The sequence below is a fragment of the Salmo salar genome, chromosome ssa04 (genome assembly GCF_905237065.1).
Source record: "Salmo salar chromosome ssa04, Ssal_v3.1, whole genome shotgun sequence".
NCBI classification, from domain to species: domain Eukaryota; kingdom Metazoa; phylum Chordata; class Actinopteri; order Salmoniformes; family Salmonidae; genus Salmo; species Salmo salar.
In genome coordinates this window covers 59,029,874-59,044,519 of record NC_059445.1, presented here as the reverse complement: position 1 = coordinate 59,044,519, position 14,646 = coordinate 59,029,874, and the positions used below count along the sequence as shown (strand labels likewise).

The window sequence follows — 14,646 nt, the reverse complement described above, 5'->3', positions numbered from 1 at the left end:
TCTCTCTGCCCAATCTGCATACAGTACAGACTACAGACCCCCCACCCCCGCTAGTCCTCAGGGTTAGGGTAGCTCACTCAGAGAGCTCCAGGCGCACGATGACACAACCCCACACTGACATGTTTCTCATCCCAGACACACACTCCAGACTGGGCTGGATGCTGTCAGGGCTGATTGCTCCTGTTATTTGTTAGTAAAACATTATCACTCTGAGAGTTGCAGCTAGCTACAGCCTTGAGAACTGGTGGCTTTGGGGTGAATCTCTTTTCCACAACAAGGCCCAGACATCAAACACCCATCTCTGGATAACCAGCCAGAGCCAGACAAAAGCCTAAAACAACAGCTGTTAAATAAAGGGCTGTTTTAATGAGAATGTAGTGTCAAAAAATATGACTTGGAAGCCCCCTGTCGCCTGTTAGTTAGACCCCCATTCCTGTAAGAGGCTATAGCTACTGTTCGAAATAAATTATTTTTCATCTCCCTGGTCTTTGTCAGGTGCTGGTTTGACGAGTCATTCCATGTCGGTGCTGGGCCTGGTCAGATCAGGATTTAGTGCTGACTGCTGACGGTGACGCTCTATATGGCGCTAGGACCCAGCAGTGGTTTTTAGAGGCCTGTGAATTTTTCGCACTAGGACCACGCAGTTTGTGGGGCTGTAGCGCGGCATTGTCTTTGTTCCTCCACTCAGAATCTCTCCCCCTCTCACTTTCTCTCCGCAGTGTCTCTCTCCCTCTCTCTCTCTCTCTCTATACTCTCCTTTACTTCCATTACAGTATTACACCGGTCTGGATGATTGCAGAGACAGCAACATGGCTGTGAATCTCGGCAAGAACAGACTGGCCCTTCTAACAGCCTACCAGGATGTTATCAACGAGACCTCGTCCACTGACTGGTAAGTCAATTGAACTTCCCTTATTTATCATGGCTCATCGGCATTAAATGTTTTTATTGCAGGGTTTAATCGTTGAGGGGGGGTACGGTTGTTGGGGATGCGGATGGATGCACAGGACGGGATATGCACATCCCCCATGCAGTACCGTCTGCAGGCTGTTTTTTTGTGATAGGCTACGCAGCATCCCCCTGGTCTTTTGCAGGAGGAACGGGATGGGGAGAAATGCCGAAGTAAGCCTACAAATGAAAGTGCAAAAAGCACTGTGGCAAACATCGCAGGGAAATCATAGTTGATACTATAGGCTACTATGTAACGATCCATGATGCGGGATGATCTACTCATAAATGCATAAAATGTAACGGTTCCATTCCAAAGCTGTCAGATGCAGGGCGTTCAGCCCACAGGGGGATTTTTTTGTCATACAATAAAATCCCACTTGTTAAAAGTGCTGAAATGTGCGGCTGTTCACAGCAGACCAACTGACACACCGGTCACTGGCTGCTCCTAGTCCAGAAAAGCAGCAGGCAATGTGCGCATTGATCAAATATTGAGAAAGAAGAAGGGTGATTCATTGTTTGCTCAGAGCGAGTTTTTACTTTGGACCACCGACCACTGTGTTTCTGTCTGTCATAGCCAGTGTACGAAGTGGGGAGCCCTGAAAAGGTTTGAATATTGAGATAATTTACGTACGTTTCCCCCTTTGCAATAGCATACCGCTCGTTTTCTTAATTTTGAATAAAAACATTTACATGTAGCGTTCTCGCATCCCGACTAGCGAGGGCTGAGATGATATGGGCGAGGCGAGTAGTGTCAATCTAAAAACGCTCAATGTGACCGGCCCTGTTCTCTTCTGCTCCCTCTTCTCTCTTCCTCTTATTATACGCGATGTAACTGCTGTTTTGGCCTGTTGGGAGGGGAAAAGTTGCAAATGTGATGGTCCCATTCGAGTTATCTACACATTCCATCGGGCCTTGTGTCAATGTGGAGGCGTTTCTCTGCCCTTTGTGTGGAAATGGATACACATGGTCAGTGGAATAATATCTCTTCACCTACAAAACCAGCTGGCCTTAACAGAGAGAGTGAGACATTCTGAAAGGCTGCATCCATTGAAGTCCACTGATGATCACTTCTCTCTTTTGAAGATGGATATGCCTTTGACTCTATGCTAAACAGCTTAAATTATCATATTTTTCCAACTAAAGATAACCAATTGCTATCTTTCAAGACAATATAAAAAATATATTTTTAGAGCATGTGTTATCCTTTGGAGTTTATCTCTATAGCCTTCTAGGCCTATAGAGTTGATCTGACTGAATCATCTACAACAGCACTCTTTTAATGTCTCTTTAATAATAAAAGATGCCATAAGCCAAGAAACAATATATTTTCAAAAAGAAAGGAGGACCAAGGCACTCTTCATATAATTAATTAAAATGCCTTTATTTGTATGGCATGTTCAATAGAAACAAAGTTTTAAAAATCCGACGGGTTTCAGCTGCATGGCCTTCGTCAGGGAGTACAAAGAAATAATACAATGTCCTCTTTTGAACAGCTTTTCCAATTAGCCCTAATTTGAAGAGGGAGTGGTTACAAAATTGATTGGACACACCTAGTAAGCAATACTATACACATTAAAAAGTGAAATAATGTAGCTATGTATCATAAAAATACAACTCCACGCTAGAAGTATCAGAACACTTAGAAAGATAGTTCTAACCTTAAATATGACTGGGAGAAATGTAAAGAATAAGAAAGCAATATATTCCATAGTACACTAGAACACAGCAAAACATGAACAACAACAGTCTAAACATAGCTGAGGGCAATTGAGCAAAATGTCCACTAGATGACAGCAAATGGACCTATCACGACCCTACAGGAAGGGTGAGAAATCCATATCTTCATTTAAACCAGGGTATTTAGTGGCCTGAAGTATGTAAATCCCAAAACTTTCCCTTTGGTTTAACTGTTTAAGACGGTCCCCTTTTCTAATAGAGGCCGGAATATGATCAATACCCATAGCTTGTAGGGGAGGCAGGGTTGCCATGGTGTAAGGACTTGTAGTGCCATGCCATGGGGTAGTCTTCATTGCCTATCCCTATGGTGTACTTGTGTTCCGCTAAGCGGTCTTGAAGGTGGCTCTTTGTCCGTCCAATGTAGAACACCTTGCACTGTGGACATTCCAATCTATAGATGACATGAGTGGTTTTGCAGTTAATGAAATGCTTGACGTAAATCTCCATTTTGGAAGCTGTGTCAACAAAATACTTTTTCTGTGCAATATTTCTGCAATGGTTGCACTGGTTACATTTAAAAGAGCCCTTGGGTTTGTGGTCAAGTCAAGTTTTTTAAGAGTCACCCGGAAGATAACTGTGGACTAATTTGTCCTTTAGGGTAGGACATCTCTTAAAGCTTATGACTGGTGGCTCAGGAAAGACTTGACGTAGTAGCGTATCACTTTGGATGATTCCCCAATTATTTTTAATGATTATGTTAATGTTCTCTGCGTCAGTGCTGTATTTTGTAACAAAATACACTCTCTCTGATGTATCACAAGGCTCTCCCCTTCGCAACAAGTTCTCTCTGTCAAGTAATCCAGCCCTTATACCTGCATCTTTCAGGACCTGAACGCTGTATCCCTGATTCAAGAAGCGATTCTCCATTTCAGCAGATTTGACACTGTAGTCTGTTTCCTGATCGCAAATTCTGCACACTTTTTGGAATTGGCCATATGGAATATTCTCTTTTAGCCTTTTGGGGTGTTATCTTCCAGGGTGACTCTCAAAAAACTTGCCTTGACCACAAACCCAAGGGCTCTTTTAAATGTAACCAGTGCAACCATTGCAGAAATATTGCACAGAAAAAGTATTTTGTTGACACAGCTTCCAAAATGGAGATTTACGTCAAGCATTTCATTAACTGCAAAACCACTCATGTCATCTATAGATTGGAATGTCCACAGTGCAAGGTGTTCTACATTGGACGGACAAAGAGACGCCTTCAAGACAGCTTAGCGGAACACAAGTACACCATAGGGATAGGCAATGAAGACTACCCCATGGCATGGCACTACAAGTCCTTACACCATGGCAACCCTGCCTCCCCACAAGCTATGGGTATTGATCATATTCCGGCCTCTATTAGAAAAGGGGACCGTCTTAAACAGTTAAACCAAAGGGAAAGTTTTGGGATTTACATACTTCAGGCCACTAAATACCCTGTTTAAATGAAGATATGGATTTCTCACCCTTCCTGTAGGGTCGTGATAGGTCCATTTGCTGTCATCTAGTGGACATTTTGCTCAATTGCCCTCAGCTATGTTTAGACTGTTGTTGTTCATGTTTTGCTGTGTTCTAGTGTACTATGGAATATATTGCTTTCTTATTCTTGGCACTTCTCCCAGTCATATTTAAGGTTAGAACAACCTTTCTAAGTGTTCTGATACTTCTAGCTTGGAGTTGTATTTTTATGATACATAGCTACATTATTTCACTTTTTAATGTGTATAGTATTGCTTACTAGGTGTGTCCAATCAATTTTGTAACCACTCCCTCTTCAAATTAGGGCTAATTGGAAAAGCTGTTCAAAAGAGGACATTGTATTATTTCTTTGTACTCCCTGACGAAGGCCATGCAGCCGAAACGCGTCGGATTTTTAAAACTTTGTTTCTATTGAACATGCCATACAAATAAAGGCATTTTAATGAATTATATAAAGAGTGCCTTGGTCCTCCTTTCTTTTTGATGACCAATTCCCCCCTTTTACCAAAGAGCACCTTCTGTCTACCAAAATGTACTATTGTGTACCTTAGTAGCGCTTCCCTTCCTCCTCTTTCTACTAAACAATATATTTTATCAGTCTGTCACCATTGTTTTGTTTATTTGTCAATACTGATGTAGCCTTTTAATGATGCCTAAATGGCAGCATCTGCATGTCTTGACTGGGCTTCAGTAGTCTACCACCAGCCTGTTGGATTGCCCATGCCCTGTAGAGCCCCACTAACCCCCATTTCAGCCTGTGTCTGCTTGGAACAGGTTCACAAAAGTCCACAAAATGGAAGCAAAGCAAAGTGAGATTTTCCTGTACATAGAAATTACATATTCTAAATTAAGATTTTATGAAGATACAGCTTGTATGTGTGATGATGAGACCTGTTACCATGCTGTTTTATTATAATAGTGTTGTAAACATTATATTGTTAAATGATAGAAGGCTAACCTAGTCTTTTGAGAGGAGGCATCCACCCTCAACCTGCCTGTTAGCCAGTAACCACACTACTAGAGAAATTCGTACCTGTAGTTGAATATCACTCTCTGCTTTTTGTTCAAGTGGGTTGCACCCATATCATTGACAAAGGTTAATATTTCCTTAGGCTGTGTTTAAATGTTGCAAGGGCCCATTTATTTGCTTATTTATCAGATTATAGCAAAGAATAGCTTGATAATGCAAAGGGCCTCAGGCTTGCCCCAATTACTTGCACTTGAACTGAGCTGAACAAAGACAGGGCTTTCAACCATCTCTGACCCTAAACAACCTCAATCTTCCCCCCTCTTTCCCTGTCCATATAATACCTCATCATCTATAACATCATGGCTGCCTTGCCCCCTGACACACAAGTGCGCATGCACACACTTACACACATGCCCTGGCACTTTTTTTCATTTGCATTTTAATCATGTAGCAGACACTCTTATCCAGATGTAGCATACATTTTCCTACTTCTTCGTACTGGTCCCCTGTGGTGCCATGCTCTACCCACTGAGCCACACGGGACCAAACACACACACACACACACACACACACACACACACACACACACACACACACACACACACATACGCGCACATACCGCAAAAGTATCATACCCCCTCAAAAATATGAGTCCTCTTCATGGGCCCTCAATGCCTCTGACACACAGGTGTCTTTCCCCTAATAGCAGTAAGTGGTGGATTCATTGTGGGCTTTCTGTTCACATAACTGACCTTCCTTCTTCACTGAGCACCACTGTCCCTTGTCATGCATTTTTCAGGACTTTTTGTGGAGTAAAAATGTATTCCCATTCATAATCCTATTTTCCCTAACCCTAAACCTAACTTTAAGCCTAACCGTAACCCCTGAACCTAACCCTAACTCCTAACTCTAAACCTAACCTTAACCCTAAACCTAACCCTTAAGCCTAAAATAGCATCTGAACAAATTCAGGACATTAAAAATGTCCAGACTTTTCTAAAATGTTCTTGTTTTCCTACCTTGTCGGGACATTCTGGTGACTTGTCAGGACATTGCGGTCCTGATAAGGTAGGAAAATATGTACACACACACGCCCGCATGTGTGCGCACTCACACACACACACACGAGGTGATGGAGGCGGATGATTGGCACGACAATGGGCCTCAGGTCATCGTCACGGTGTCTCTGTGCATTCAAATTGCCATTGATAAAATACAATTGTGTTCGTTGTCCGTAGATTATTCCTGCCCATACCATAACCTCACCGCCACCATCTGTTCACAAAATTGACATCAGCGATCCGCTGGCCCATACGACGCCATACACTCTGTCTGCCATCTGCCCAGTACAGTTGAAACCGGGATTCATCCATGAAGAGCACACTTCTCCAGCATGCCAGTGGCCATCGAAGGTGAGCATTTGTCCACTGAAGTCGGTTACGACGCCGAACTGCAGTCAGGTCAAGACCCTGGTGAGGATGACGAGCACGCAGATGAGCTTCCCTGAGATGGTTTCTGACAGTACTGTATGTGCAGAAAGTATTTTGTTGTGCAAACCCACACTTTCATCAGTTGTCCAGGTGGCTGGTCTCAGACGATCCCGCAGGTGAAGAAGCCGGATGTGGAGGTCTTGTGCTGACGTGGTTACAGGTGGTCTGCGGTTGTGAAGCTGGTTGGACGTACTGCTGCATTCTCTAAAACAATGTTGGAGCTGGCTTATGGTGGAGAAATTCAACATTTAATTCTCTGGCAACAGCTTTGGTGGATATTCCTGCAGTCAGCATGCCAATTGCACACTCCCTCAAAACTTGAGACATCTGTGGCATTGAGTTGTGTGACAAAACTGCACATTTTAGAGTGGCCTTTTATTGTCTTCAGCGCAAGGTGCACCTGTGTAATGATCATGCTGTTTAATCAGTTACTTGATATGCCACACCTGGCAAAGGAAAAAATGCTCACTAACAGGAAGGCAAACAAATTTGTGCACACAATTTGAGAAAAATAAGCTTTTTGTGGTTATGAAAAAAAATCTATGATCTTTTATTTCAGCTCATGAAACATGGGACCAACACTTTACATGTTGCGCTCATATTTTTGTTCAGTATATGTTCTTACTCCTCCCATCATGCCTTTTAATCTTTCCAACCATGTCTCTGAAACCTGAATACAAAGCTAGTTATGCGTTGTGGGAGCTATAACAATCAAACGCTGGCGGCAAATGCCTCATACAGGGGGAGAAGACACTACCTGTCTGATCATGGCATGACGAGACATTTTTCAAAACGGTTCAGAATAGGCAAAGCCAGTAATAACTATTGCAGAAAGAATGCAGGTGGATGATGAATTATATTATAGTGTCCTTCGATTCAACGAGGGCCAGCCAGAGCCTCAGTGACAGTTATGGCTAGAGCCTAGAGGACTCTTGAGAGGCTCTCCTTTAGTGCCTGCAAGAGAAAATTGAGGCTTTTTGAACTCCACCATGAAGATGTGACGCACAACGAGCCAGAATGTAACAAGGGTTATCCAATATCAAACACACACAGACATCTGGAATGTTCCATGTAGAGTGGTGGCTGTTGCTGATTCACCGGGAGCTATGGGTTTGACCCTTTGACCCCTAGCCCTCTCAGAAAGTCATTACCTGACATGTTTCCTATTGGTCCTGATGATGTATTCCTTTACCCATCAGGCTGCATTGATTGGCTTATCAACTACAGACAGACAGGACAGGTCAAAGGCAATCCTTTTACTTGGATTAGAGAGGTCCTGGTTGGTTGCTTCAGCAGAAAGGCTTTGTTAAAAAGTGTAATATCTTAGTTTCTGAAGACAAAAATAGAAACTTTTTTTCTGTCTTTTGCAATCAGTTGTCAATTTTTTTTTAAACAATGTTCTAATTTGCTCAGTCAGATTTTTTTGCTCTCCGTCTGTCATCACCGGTATGTTGTAGTTCTCAGACAGACAGCCAGACTCCTCTCTGTCCAATCAGCAGCAGGTTTGGCCCCTGACTTCCTGTCTGTCTCAGGAGAGAGGATTCTCCTGGAAGTCATCAGTGTGTCAGTCACCTGGTTGCATGGCCACCTCTGGCTGCTAGCCCACTAAAAGCTATCCCACCATGCTCCATCCATACAACAACAAAATGTGCAATAAATCTCAAATTTGTTGTAGGTAGTTTTTCATTTCACCCCGTATTTTCAGTTATGTGGCTACATAAATCAGGATTATTGTGCACTTCAAAAGTACAACATGAGTTAAGGTGTCAATCTTTGTGTTTCTGTGCCTCGATTGTTATTGACACTGCATTTTGTGTGTAAGTAGCCTGACCTATTCTCTCCTTTCCCTCCCCCTCCCTCAATCTCTTGCCTCCTCCTCCCACTCCTACTCAAGTGGCGCAGTGGTCTAAGGTACTGCATCTCAGTGCTAGAGGCGTCACTACAGACCCTGGTTCGATTCCAGGCTATATCACAACCGGCCGTGATTGGGAGTCCCATAGGGCGGTGCACAATTGGCCCAGCGTCATCCGGGTTTTGCCGGGGTAGGACGTCATTGTAAATAAGAATTTGTTCTTAATTAACTTGTCTAGTTAAATAAAGGTTAAATAAAATAAATAAATAAATGCCCATCCCCCCTCCATGTCAACCACACATGGTGCTGGTGACATCCCTGGGGACAACACACACACACACATGCATGCAAACACACAAATAGAGAAAGAGAGGTATAGCTACAACTGTATAGGGTTCTTTTACACTCTTGTGCCATTGAGAGAATGGGAACCAATTTAGGCCACACACACTGTATATTGGGCAATAGTGGTCTGGGAAAAGGCAGGAAGAGCTCGCATAGTGTGGTTGAATTGGCCTCATTCATGTAATTAGCAAGAAAATCCACAAACTGCTAATTTTAAATTCAAGAACGTTATTATGCAAGAATTTTGTTCTGGTCCAAGTGTTCTGGGGTTTCGAGTTGACTATGAGAGCACTGTATTACAATAAATGCTATTTAACCCTCCAGTTAAGACAAAATGTCAAAATTTGGTTTGGGAAATCATTTGCACTCCACTTGCACTTTCATGCCATGGGGATGAAGATTCAATTGGGTAGAAAAGATAAGCCATGCAGTCAATCCGCAGAACAGCTGTCTAACAATAAGTCGCACAACTAGACCTAAGGCTGTCTACTCTGTCGTTTTCCATGCAAGATAACTTATTTTAAGGTGATGATCACAAATAAAATGATGGATTGGACACTGTCTGCCTGAAGTCATGGATGAGTTTCCTTCACTGACTTTTCATGGTCTTGCGTTTTGACTGCTCCAAGATCACAAAGACAAAACAGTATAAAAACATCCATCTAGCATGCTCTGCAAATGGAGAACAGAAAAGTTTTCATTGGCCCTTGGCAGAGCTGAAACTTCCCTCTGAGAAAGAAGTTATCCTTTGTTTACGGAGCCCAAAGCTAGAAAGTAGACCTTGAAAAGACGGTTTTGGTTTGCTCAGCTCCTTCAATCAGTCAGTCAGTCACTCGAATCACAAAGGAAGGCAGAGAAACACCAGCCGAGACTGGAAACTCTACTGTTTGCTCACTGCTGCCAAGAAATGACCTGGAAACCAGCGAGGGCAGTAAGAATCTGGAAAGTCATGTGACCGATAGGCAAGTCACTTAAAAAACACAGTTTTGAAGCGATTTTTTGGTGTAAAATCCAAACCCATTAAATTACTAGTATTCATTCACTCAGACCTCCTCACTCCTGGATTCACTCGGCTCTTGATCGCTCTCCAAACCGGTCGTGACACCAAGTCGGCCAACCCTTTTTTCTTACCTTCTATCAAAGCTTTACTGTAGTACAACTGGTGAGACCATGCTTATAAATGTCACATCTCTTGGCCTTGAAATGTTTGCTCATAAACCCGGAGACATGACTTTAATTTATATAAATGGCTTGAGCAGGTTGAAGAAGACATCTGCTGTGCCGTCACAGGGGTATTGTACAGTACAGGGACGGTGATGTATTCTGGGAAAATGTTTATTATATGAAGTGGTTTCACGGACTGGTCGTGGCTGACAGTGTGTCTGTTGTCACCCTGTGTGCGGGGAGACAGAGGCATATTGTGAAGGACACCATGGCGTTTGGCTCCCTATTCACAGTTCCAAGGTCGCTGGTTGAATGGAAGTCTGATAGAGAGACTGGGAAGTCTGGGCCTTGTGTGTGTGTGTGTGTGTGTGGGGGGGGGGGCTCTAGGCCAGACAGACAGACAGGACTCATCCCATCAGCTCCTTTCACTTAGCCTCTGACTACTGGTATTGACCAAATCACAAGCATGACAACCTCCTCAAACTGAGTTCGGACTCCATTGGCTTTAATACCACTGAGTGATGTGCTATTTGGAGAGGTCCTATGTGGTAGAGGCACAATGCCTTACCAACTAAACATTGACTTGATTTGAATTGGAATTCAATGCAAAAAGAATCCTGATACTGTTCTCTTCTTCATTCTCCACTTTCCATTCTGACCTTGAGTCTAATTTACTGACTAGTATTTTACAGATGGTGGCCATGAAGTTCGTTTGTACATACAATCTGTCAGTGTTTGTCCCTGTGTGTTGATTTAATGACTTCTACAGCCCAGTATGTTGCATTGAAACAGATCCTCTTCAGGGAGTCTCTAGCGAAGATTCATAGTCATAGCAAATATTCCTCTCCTCGCTCCTCCACATCACATTCCCTCTGCTACCTCTGGACCCTAGGAGAGGACAGAGAAAGGAATCCTCACTGTGGAAATGGATGCCTGTATAATAAGTCAAATAATTCCTTCCCTTCTTTCAGAACAACACCGTGATGAAAATGCAGATTATTTGGCACTTGGGTATACTGTCAGTTAGCAGATCGGCGTCAGACACAGACCAGAGTGTGTGAGACAGTAACAATAATCCTGTCAATGTATTGTGTGTTTTGGCATGGCCTCAGTTGTAGGAACTGGACTGTTATTCTGTCTGGAGCTCAGTCTTCTGCTGCTTATTGTGATTATGAACACGTCACAGGGCTTGACAATCCTTCAGAATGGGTTTATGAGTGACCTTTGAACATTTAGCAGGTTTCTTATGCCCTTTACAGACAGACTTTACGGTATGTTGCCTTTAAAACAAATCTGGCAATGTTTTTTAGAGCCCAATTCATACAGTCCCATTTTTACCACATTCTTGCCAGTTTAAGCCTTTTATATTTCCTGTGTAGATGCCGGCAAATTTAGGAGTGGGAGTAGACATGGGCCGATGTGGGTGGACATGCATTTTAATAAACCCATTGAATATACACCATCACAAATAAATCCATTATTAATTTGTTTGAAAACGTATTTTCAAAATAATAGAATGGCAGATATTGATTTGAATTATGTTACTGGTTTTTGCAGCCTATATGCTACATGGCTGCGCCATGCACATGAAATCAACAGTTATTTTGTTAATTTAACAGACAAGACACACTTAGACTACCCTGACCACAGTCAATTGAAATACTATTTCTCCCACAAAACTTGCGTCACAGCAACGTGTGGAACCGCTGTCATATAAAACTAGAGGCGTAGGCATGGGAAACCAGGCCCTGCCAGGCAGATTGAGAGAAATTTAGAGAAAAAAATGATATATTAATACATTATTATTTAAAAAATGCTAACATTTCTGGCTACGCCCATGTATAAAACAAGTGATATTTTGAAACTGCCCAAGGAGCAAAACACTTGGGTGAACTGTTGGAATCATGGAAATAGAATGATTATTCTAATTCTACAGTTAGAATATAAAAAAGTGGGCACTTTGAATACAGTGTTTGACATGACAACAAAATAAAATGCCAGGGAGGAGTCATTGTGACAGGGTAGGAACCAAAATGTTGACAAGTGTTTTCTAAGGGACCCTATAATCTTTGGCTACATTGAATGTTATCTTAGCTACGTGATGTAGCTAACATATTTTTGCGTTGCGTATTCCTTTGATTTAGAATATACTGTTGCACAAAAACATGCAGATGTAGGTCTACACCAAAACTGATATTGTCAGGCTGTATTTCTAGTTACGTTTGCTCTGACTCAGTACATTTATTAGCTAGCTAGCGATTAGCTTTAGCGGCTAACATAGAATTAACGGCTAAGACTAGCTGTTTGCAGATGTAAGAAACACAAACAAATAGTGTAATTATAGAAAGCTAGTGGATTTATATTAGGAAGCAATGTGAAAACAGAATTGTCTCACGAGTGGCGCAGCGGTCTAAGGCACTGCATCTCAGTGCTGGAGGCGTCACTACAGACCCTGGTTTGATTCCAGACTATCACAACCGGCCGTGGTTGGGAGTCCCATAGGGCGGCACACAATTGGCCCAGCGTCGTCCGGGTTAGGGTTTGGCCGGGGTAGGCCGTCATTGTAAATACGAATTTGTTCTTAACTTACTTGCCTAGTTAAATAAAGGTAAATATATTTTTTTAAGTATATTTGTCATCAACATTGTTGCATGTGCTGCATTGACCATACAGAGAGAGACTAAATAAATAAAAAAAAAAAATAAATACAGAGAGAGACTCAACGCAAGTATCTCCTGGTCGAAGAGGAACAACAAATGCGCTCCTTGAGTGACAAGGGGCGGCGCTAGGTCTGTGTGGAAAGTGGCATGAGAGAGCAAGCGGAAAGAGATGACTCAAGTAGCGAAGTAAACTATAAAAATGGAGGTTAACAAAACAAACATTCAAATACCGTTATAGAAGGTAAAGTAAACCGATCCGTGCATCGTAAAATACGGTATACCGCCCAGCCCTAGGGTGAAGTGACATGCCTCGCAAAGTTCAGAACCGGCAGGAGGATAGTAGTAATGGGTGCTGCCTAGCGAAGAGCGTAGTGCGTGCCAATGCCTCCTCAGCATTACGGCTACATTTCATACTAAGCTGTAGGCAGAACTTTACCGCAATCATGACTAGGTCGGTTGGCGGAAATAAAAGTAGAGGCTTTGTCTCCTGCAATACCTTTCATATATAAAGAAAAGTCTGAAAAAAGTTGTTGGGATGCTAAAGTTGGCATAAAGACGTCTTGGTTTGAAAGGTGTATTAGTATGTCAGTATCTGATAATAAGTGCACAGTTTTGTCCCAAAGGAAAGTATAGAAAGGATTCTGGTCCCCTCTAAAGTGTTAAAATAAACACTATTTGCTTTCAGCATCAAGAGGACCTTTCATCTTGCTGTGGGAAATGTTAGGCTAACCGTTAGCGCCAGATAGCATTACCCGTCCCAAATGGAATTCCTCCGCTCAAGCATCTTGTGTGCTGAACACAGCAGCAGCTACAGTAGCAGCAGTCGGCTCAGTTGCCCATTAAAGCACATCTGGCAGTGCCCGCTCTCTCGCTTCAGGCAGCCGTGGCTATTTCTGATTCTAACAGGCGTTTAGCATAAATAGTGCATCGACAAGCTAGCATCTCTATCCAACACCAATGCAGCATGCTAGCTCTCTTGGGACGGAATAGGCATTCTGTCCAGGTCAGGCCTGAGTGCCTACAGATGATGCCACTGCTAACAGGCCATTGAGGATTATGGGTGCAGGAGGGAGAGGTTCGCTAGCTAACACAGTCCCTCACTCTGATTCAGTTCCTACACTTCATCCCAACCCTTCTTCAGTGTCTTCATCCCCCTTCACCCATGACCCTCCACCCAACCCACCCCCAATGACCCTACTCCGCTTCAACCCCTTGTGAGTTCATCTTCCCCCCCAGCCCCTTACAACCACTACTGATGTCCCCTTCCAGCTTTAGTTCCTACCCCCCACCCCTACCCTCCGGACTGGGCTTCAGTTGGACTTGATAATCAGCTGTGTGGAAGTAATCGGCCCGCTAATCCCCCAACAGTAAACAGCATATCTCCAACTTTAAACATCTCACCCCCTAGATAAGTCTGGCTGTGCCAGTAGTTTTGGGGATAACAAAAACAGACAGCAGTGTGGTCTTATCAGAGAGCTGCTTCCCCTGCCTGACAAAGTACAGCAGGCCTCGCCCCAGGCCTCTGCTGAGTTGAGCTTATGAAAAATAGCATCTGATGAAATATGAACAAAACGGCTTTATTTAGGCCTTTGAGAAAAATACTACAAGGTGGTGAAGCCAAAGCAGAAGACTGGCCTTGGTGTACTTTGGTTGGCGGCGGTTTGAAGTGTGTGTGTGTGTAATGCTGTTTGATCTGTGTGCGTTTCTGTGTCCTCTCTTACGCTGTTTCAGGTGGATCCCACTGCTCGCTCTCTATCCCAATGGGACTTCCTATGAGGAAACACTCCTTCTAAAATAGGTCCGGCAGCTAAAAGCTTACCCCAGGTGGTGGCTCTGGTAGCCTCTGTGTTACTATGCTCTTTGTCTCCAGCCCTGTTTCTCCTGGCACTACTCCTTCCCTCCTGCATATCTTTCCTTCAGAAAGGAAGAACGGAAGACAACTTAGCAGGGATATGAAGGCTATCCAGTCAAGGCTATTCAGTGGCTTGGCCCTTTCTACTCTTTACTGTAACA

At 43.2% G+C, this 14,646-nt stretch overlaps 1 protein-coding gene across 3 annotated transcripts in view; it reads left to right on the top strand.

Annotated features, from left to right (window-relative positions):
* The first annotated feature begins 652 nt into the window (after window positions 1-652).
* The window catches only part of LOC106603483 (drebrin), a 110,862-nt gene continuing 96,868 nt past the window's right edge, over window positions 653-14,646 (top strand). For all 3 annotated transcript variants that reach the window (XM_014197241.2, XM_014197242.2, XM_014197240.2), the window contains exon 1: window positions 653-892. In XM_014197241.2, the coding sequence (XP_014052716.1) occupies window positions 810-892 (83 nt within the window). In that variant the 5' untranslated portion in view covers window positions 653-809. The remainder of the gene's footprint in view (window positions 893-14,646) is intronic.